The sequence below is a fragment of the Alligator sinensis genome, unplaced genomic scaffold (genome assembly GCF_000455745.1).
Source record: "Alligator sinensis unplaced genomic scaffold, ASM45574v1 scaffold391_1, whole genome shotgun sequence".
Lineage (NCBI taxonomy): Eukaryota > Metazoa > Chordata > Crocodylia > Alligatoridae > Alligator > Alligator sinensis.
The window spans coordinates 2,588,886-2,596,476 of record NW_005841889.1 but is presented as its reverse complement, the minus strand read 5'-3'; the positions used below and the strand labels follow the sequence as shown (position 1 = coordinate 2,596,476).

Genomic DNA, 7,591 nt, shown 5'->3' with positions numbered 1-7,591 from the left:
TGGTTTCCTGTTTAAAAACCCCAAATTATCACTAAAAAACCCCAAATCCACATTTTTCTACACTTCACATGAAATACCACCATATGTAGTTACAGCAAAAGCTGTTATCCAGCACCCATGGGGAATGGGGGATGCCGGATAACCAAATATGCTGGTTACCTGAGAGGCGTCTTTGCCTGGTTGGGATGCCGTCCCTCCCACCGCATCCGATGCGCCAGGCTTTCACTCCCTGACGTCATTGTGCTGGGGATCAGGGAGGGGGGGGCCCGCGCAGGCTGTTTTGCTCCGGGCCATGGCCCAAAGTGGGACTCGGTGAAATCAAAAGCGGGACTTCCGGTTTTGCTTTTGCTGCGTCAACCGGCATGCTGGTTAATAGAGCATGCCGGTTAATGAAGCGCTGGATAACACAGCTTTTACTGTACAGCTGGACATGATGCTCTATTGATATATTTACAATTTTAAAGCAATTTGGAAGTGTGTGAGTGCCTCAATCATTATAATAAAACACATTCTAAATATCTATAAATTTTGGCACTTGATTTTGTTTTATCGTGGAAAATCAGAACTCCCCATCCCCTTCACTCAGCAGGACGCAAGTCCAGCTGTGGCTGTCTCCTCTGCTGCTTTGTGGCACTGAGCAGCCCTGATATACCAGTGCTCCACCCCTGCTCATGTTGTTGCACCATATTCTTGATCCACAGCCAGCCCCCTGGCCCTGCCGGTGCCCCTCACTCCCGACTCACAGTAATTGAACACCCAACTGAATAGACAATCTATTTTCTTAGAGACAAAACTTAAGTTTTACTATTTATTTGCCTTTTTAGCCCTTTACTTAAAATTTTTGATGAAACCAATACAAATGGAAGAAAAAGTCTCGATTCCAATCTTTTTATGAGTATGTATTGTTCAGCCAGCTAAGTTTTGGTTTTATTTTGCTATTTAGCTTTCAAGAATATTTGAATTTATCTGCTTTGCTTAGTCTCATTCAATTCTTTTTACTGCCTCCTTCAAACTGTTCTGTTCTTATTTTGACTGACTGAACTCTGTTTACAAGTTTTCAGAAGTTTTCATAGAACTCTTCTTTCTCCAAAATACTACCAGTAAATTCAAAAGCAAGACAAAAAGCTGCAGAACAAGACTAGCATCTAATTCAATGGTTAATCAGCTCCCTTCCACTCCATGTGTCAGAAAATGAAATGTTAACCAAACCCACTTTAAAGTTGTAACCACCAACTCCTTTCTCTTCCACTTACTGATACATAATTTTACCTATCACACATTTTGAAATAAATAGTGATTCTACCCATCAACTGTCTCCTTCTAGGCAGGAAGTAATATAGAAAAAACAGCTAACGATCTAACAACCAGCATAAAACCCCTATTCTTTTTGTTTGGGAATTAAATGTAATCACCACTTTAAGGTCCTTACCATCTCAGTTTCTTGTTTTCTGAAATCCTCCCCATTTCTGAAAATGTTTTGCCACCTAAATAACTCTGATATTTTGCTTATGGCAAAGCAATATACAATAGATGTAAACAAATGCAGGACATGTATCTTTTTTAGCTGAAGTATTCTCATGAATCTAAGCATTTTTGACACTGCTAGCTTCAGCCTATAAATTTTGAGCATGAAAGAAAGATTTTTCAGTGATAAAGTTAGTGATATCATCAGGCTTTCTTTATTTAAAAAATTAAATATAAAAAGAATATTTTATGGTAAGAATCACATATACGTAAGATGTTTGGCAATTTGAGGGAGCGGGGAGGGGAAATCAAAACCACGGTACTTACTTAGCCATGAGTTTTGCTATTCGGTGACAGTCATTCTTGTCATAAAACCAGATACTGTAAATCGACACTTGAAAAAATATAAAAGGAAAAAAAAGAAAACATAAGACAAAAATGCCAAAAATTAATTGGAAACAAGAGAGCTGAATGCTGTAGCCCATTAACACCAAGATAAATTGTTTTCCAATCAATCTCCACTCAACTATGTTACACATGAATGAGAACCATTTATTAGATCATTAGAAATACTAGCATGTGCAAAGGCATCATGTAATTACAGCAACATCAGTTCAGTTAGGTTAATTCTATTGACCAGTAAACATTAAAACACAGAAAAGCCATAATGAAATAAGCACTTATTCACAACACAATTAATTCTGTAGATAATATTAATCTCTCACATGTTGAGGCTCAATGATAACCAACCTATCAAGGTCATCTACCCCTTAAACTGCTCAAAGACTTGGTATTAAGAAAGCACATCTGTTCCCCTATCTGGTTCCAGTCTGATTAATGTTTGAAAAAAAAACCCAAAAAAACTGTGAATTTTACTTTACTTAGAGGTCAACACCATTATTTTCTTTCCCTCCCCCACAAAATGTAACAGACACCCTATTTTTGGAAGGCCCCCAGCAGGAAAAAAAAAAAAAAAAAAAAAAAAAAAAAATCACATCTTGGAGTACAGGTAAGTACTTTGAGGTAGGAGGTCTCTACGCGTGGAGGCTGCAATCCTGGACCTAGAGCATTTGACCCGGTATGTGGCTCCAGAGCCAGAGTACAAAGTCAGCATGGCTGGGGAAGAGAGGCTCCCCATGAGTCTAGAAATTTGGCAGCAAGGAGGAGGATTAGCAATTAATGGTGCCACCACTCCACCCTTCCCACCGCCCTCAGATTTCCACACCTCTGGGAAACCCTACTCCTCACTTATAATGCACAACCCAATTTCCCCCAGCTGGTTTTGGGGGAAAAGGTACAGGTTACTTGTGAGAAAATATGGTATTAGCTGAAAAATCAGATGCAAAATTGTCTAAATGAGATTTTAGTGCCAGTATGGCAATTCAGTCTTAGTTTTTTGGGGCATTTTCAATTACACAAAACTCTCCACTGAGAACCCACTTATGTACAAGTAGTATTGCTATGATTGGAAATTCAATCTTGCATTTAACATGGCTAATTAATGGTAGGTCCATACTAGACTCTACTCCTAAAAATTAAGCATGCAGATAAAGAGGACGCGAAGGTTCTGATTTAGCAAGAAAGTATACAATGCTCTGGATGAATTCAGTCCTATTGAACTGGACAGAATCAAGTTTTCTATGACTCAGAGCTGAAAGACAGGCTTAATAAACTAAAGTAGTTTGCAATACAATGCTGCAACCCACCCTCAGTGGGATGATCAGAACGAAACAATAATGATGCTGGAAAATGACAGGGTTCAAAACATATGCAAAATTCAAGAACTGAAACATATTCAACTATAATGCACTGAAAATGACTCTGGGTGAAATAGAAAGTATCAGATCCCACAGCCATTGTAAAGTTCAGCACCACAAATATTGAAAGGTTCTTCAAAAAGAAAAAGATATTTTCCACAGTCTCGGTACAAAGTCACTTAATCCGCCCATTTGTCTTTTACTGTTATAAATATTTCTGTATTCTTGTCATGAACTATTTCTTTACAGAATATGCTTAGTTTTTTGTATACTGTAATTTTTAAAATGGAACATATCTGAATGGACATCTGGCTTGGTCCTATTTGTTATATTCTTACATAACAGACTAAGACAACAAATTGAATACAAACAGGTAACAAATAAACAAAACAAAGAACAGCTTCCTAGGCTGGCAGATTTTTATTTGGTTGGTCAATATTGTTGATCTTGAGCCATAATTAGATGTACCACCCTACCAAATGCAACAAATTATTCAATTTATTCTAAGTCTCATACAGAAAGCTATATTCTAGCCTCTCTGCCTTCACCCTCACTCCACCCCCATGCCATTCCCTTCATTTTGCATAACCATGCCTTCCTTCCATAACCCTGATTTCAACCCCACCTTCCACTCTTCTCCCCGCTTCTCAATGCATTATTTGCATAACCCACCCATATTCCATTCCCCCACCCCCCTTTGGGAATCTCTGCCTCCCTCCCTCCTCATTCCATTATTTGCATAACCCCACCACCCCAGAGACAGCTCCGTCCTGCCCCCACTCCTCTCTGCCCTCCCCCTTCCACCTTCCCTCCTGCGCTCCAAGACTGCAGAGCTTTCCGTGCACGTTTCTCCTTGCCAGTAAGGTTATTTATTTACTTGCAGTGAGCCCCGCTTGAGGAAGGTCTGAAACTGTGGCTTAATTTCCTTGGTTAAGCCCGGGGAAGCCATTAATCCAAGAAATTAAGCTATGGTTTCAGGCCATGTGGCAATCTGGAGAGAAGGGTGGGACTGCCAGGGCCTCTCAGTCAAAGGCATGGGTGGAACCCATTGTGCTCAGCCTGCAAATGTGGCAGCTGGCCATGCAAGCTGCCCGTGAATTTGGCTGGCCGCTGCCTCAGGTTCGGTAGACCCTAAGTTATCTGCCCTTCCGTTAAATACAAAAATCATTTAAGAATATAGCACCCTTCAACCTATCTACTTTGTAACATAGTTGTACATTAACACAAGCTAAACACAATTGCAATTAACTGCATATCAACTGGCACCAGAAACCAAAGAAGTTGTGGTCTTCATTAGGAGTTGCCATTAGGAGTCTTGAAAATATCAGGAGTTGGTTTGGGTGCTGCTAATGCAGGCAAGAGCAATTATTTGGGCCTGTGGGCCATATAACGAGTTTTGGTGAGCTGTCATGGGCTGGGTCAGCATGCCCACAACCCCTGGCTCCACAACAGCTCACCAAAACTCCCTAAGCAACTGATCCCCTTGGCCTGGATGCACACCCTGCTTATGTTGGTCTTGGCTGCCACATACTGCTTGGGTTCTGCAGACTGCCGCCACTAGGGATCCGCTAGGGATCCCAGCCTTGGCCCCACCAATCCTGCACCCAGATGTCATTCCTCACCTCTCCGCAGCTCCATCTCGGCCAAGCACAGAGCACAGCCATGATCTGCTGCCTACACAACCGTGATGGGCGCTGGCTCCCATGAGCAGGGATGTGTAGGGAGTGGAATGTGGCTCTGCCCCGGGCCCACAGAACGGGTGCCCGCTATAGGGGTATGCAGGCAGCGCCTTGTGGCTCTATTCCACACTCAGCTGCAATATGAATGGGCAATGAATGGGCAGGGAGCGGCATTCAGAAGCAGGATGGGTGGGTGGGGCCAGAGCTAGGATCCCTGGCTAAGTGGTGGCAGCCTGCAGAACCCAAACAGTAAATGGCAGCTTCGTGGCTGATGGGACTGGGTGTTGGGAGCTCAATCTGAATGACACTGGGAGAGAGACCTAAACAGGCACCATTTCCAGCCCCAGGCATGGCTGGAAGGAGCTGGGGATGGCAACAAAAGGTTGAGTGGAAGCAGGAACTAGGCAGTGGGTTGGGGCACAGGAGGCAGCAGAGGCACTGCCAAGGTGGGGAACAGCGAAGGCCCTAGGCCACAGAGACGGAAAGCGTGAGCCGGGCAGGGCTGCATGGTGCACATTGGGCAGGAGCTACACAATGAGGGCCATGCTGGAGATGCTGTGCAATAGGGACAACTGGGAACAGCAGCTCTGCAAATGCAGTCGGTTGCTGTTGGGCTGTTGTCCCAAAGCACCTGGCACAGGGCATCCCCTACAACCAGTGTTGGGCTCCAGTGCTCTCTCCAATCACTGGGGCAGGTGCACAGGAGTGGCCACCTTGGTGCTGGGGCTCTAGCTTGGAAGCCAAAGCTACTTCCACTCTTTTAGCAGGTATGCCTAGTGCCATCCCAGCCCAAGCTGCCCTCTGTGCCCTATTTTGCCTGCTCCTGTGCTAATGCCCACTCGAAGGGCTACTAGAAAGATGGCTGCTTCCCCTGCCCGTTGCTGCTGATTGGCTTCAAGGGCTGCCTGTAATGTGGCTCCACCCCTCTCCACCAATCAGCAAGGGGTGGGGCTACATGATGGATAATCCCACAGAAAGTCAGCAGCGAGTAGCAGGGCCACTGGGGCCTCTCACCCAAGGTGTAGGGGGGCCCACTGTGCTCCACCTGGGAAATGCCTACCCAGGACCACGTTCTACCCAAGAACTCAGGGGGCAGTCCCCGCAAATTAGGTAGGTCCCTATTCATTAGGTAAGTTTTGGTAAGTACATAGCTGAGTCCATATACTTAAAAGTACACTACAGTCCAAAATAATTTAATGCCTCGATTAAAAGAGGGTTAACAAAACCTTACTCTCCTGCTGTAACTTATTAATCTTTTGACTATTTTAAGAGTTACTGTTGTCTTTCATTTCATTTGACCTGACTTACTCGTATATTAAAACACATACACAGACATACACTCTAAAGTACAATTTTCTAAATATCTTTTTTGGGTGAACAAACTTTCTGTAAAAAAAAAAAAAAAAAAAAAAAAAAAAAAAAATCATTTTGAAGAAGGAAACAAAAAATACGTTCTTTTAAAAGAAGCCAGTCAGCCTACAAAAAGGATCTGCAGCTCAGATGAGCAGCAGCAACATTTTTTGGTTGCAGAAATCAATAGAGCCATATTTATGAAATGTATTATTGCCAAGAAGCAATGAAGTCAATAAAATGCCTTTATTTCCCGAACGCACGTTAATGATAAAAAAATATTTCTGAGATATTGAAGTTGAAAAAAAGACAATTTTCTGAGCTATTTCATCTTAGAAAAGCCTTACTTCATTTATACATATTCAAATCATCTTGGAGAATTCTCCCAGGTTTGTTCTCATGGTAAAGAAACTTACTGAGAGGCACATGTATAGTCATGTGAATGTGACGGCCCTGAAGAGTGAGGAGCTTGCAGTGCTGACACTGTGCACCTGGAGGGTGGGAAGGGAGAAGGCACACTGTGTACACATTTCAGGAGGCACTGCAGGCTCCCTTAGTCTGCCTGGCAACAGATGGCAGCATTGCATACAGCAGCCCTGACTGGCTGACCCAGACTATCCATGGTCAGCCTGTGTTTCCCTGCAGTACAATGTGGGGACTTTGTAGGGGGAGTATTTTGCTCCCTGCTGGAGTAGCAGAGTCCAGCAAGCAACACACTGCCTCCCTAGGTGCAGGAGAATGCTGGATTATGTTCTCTTCTGAATGTCTAAACATTCACTTTCCCAGGACAAACTTTCCTGGGAGAGATTTAATCCTGGTTGTTCCCAGATTAGTTTCCTCCTGGAGTAGCCATTTTTACTCTAGGAGAAAAAGCCTGAGCACCTGTACATGTATGGTTCCTTTTGGGAGCAGAGTAACTCTCCCAGGAGAAACTAAATGTCTGCATGAGGCCTTAGATTTATTTCCTCCTTAGAGGCACAGTGCCCATAATATAATTTAGCAAAAACACCTTTCCTACTCCCACTCCATTATCAGAAGAACTGCGAGGGGGGTGGGGAGCTACAAAAGCACACTTCCTGAAGAAATAAAGATAAGGAATTTATAATGATAGCTTAATGGGGGAAAATGAGAAGTGTCACACAATTCTGCCAGAACAGACCTACACAAGACCAGAAATCCATTTAAAATCAGCTCCGTCAACCAGCATATCAATTTGCTCATTCAGTGCTATTGGCAGGTCATGAAGAGTTACCCATATACCTGTCGGAGTCACTCCTAAGGGGGACACAGATTACCAAACTATTTACAATGTTTACTAAGAAGCATTCTGTTTGATTTTCA

General features: G+C 43.3%; 1 protein-coding gene across 4 annotated transcripts in view; it reads right to left on the bottom strand.

Annotated features, from left to right (window-relative positions):
* The window catches only part of DCP1A (decapping mRNA 1A), a 64,205-nt gene that overhangs the window by 38,918 nt on the left and 17,696 nt on the right, over positions 1 to 7,591 (bottom strand). For all 4 annotated transcript variants that reach the window (XR_003092670.1, XM_025197109.1, XM_006017990.3 and 1 more), the window contains one exon: positions 1,792 to 1,858. Coding sequence is in view for 3 of the 4 variants with exons in the window: in XM_025197109.1 (XP_025052894.1) it covers positions 1,792 to 1,858 (67 nt within the window). In the remaining variant the exon portion in view is untranslated. The remainder of the gene's footprint in view (positions 1 to 1,791; positions 1,859 to 7,591) is intronic.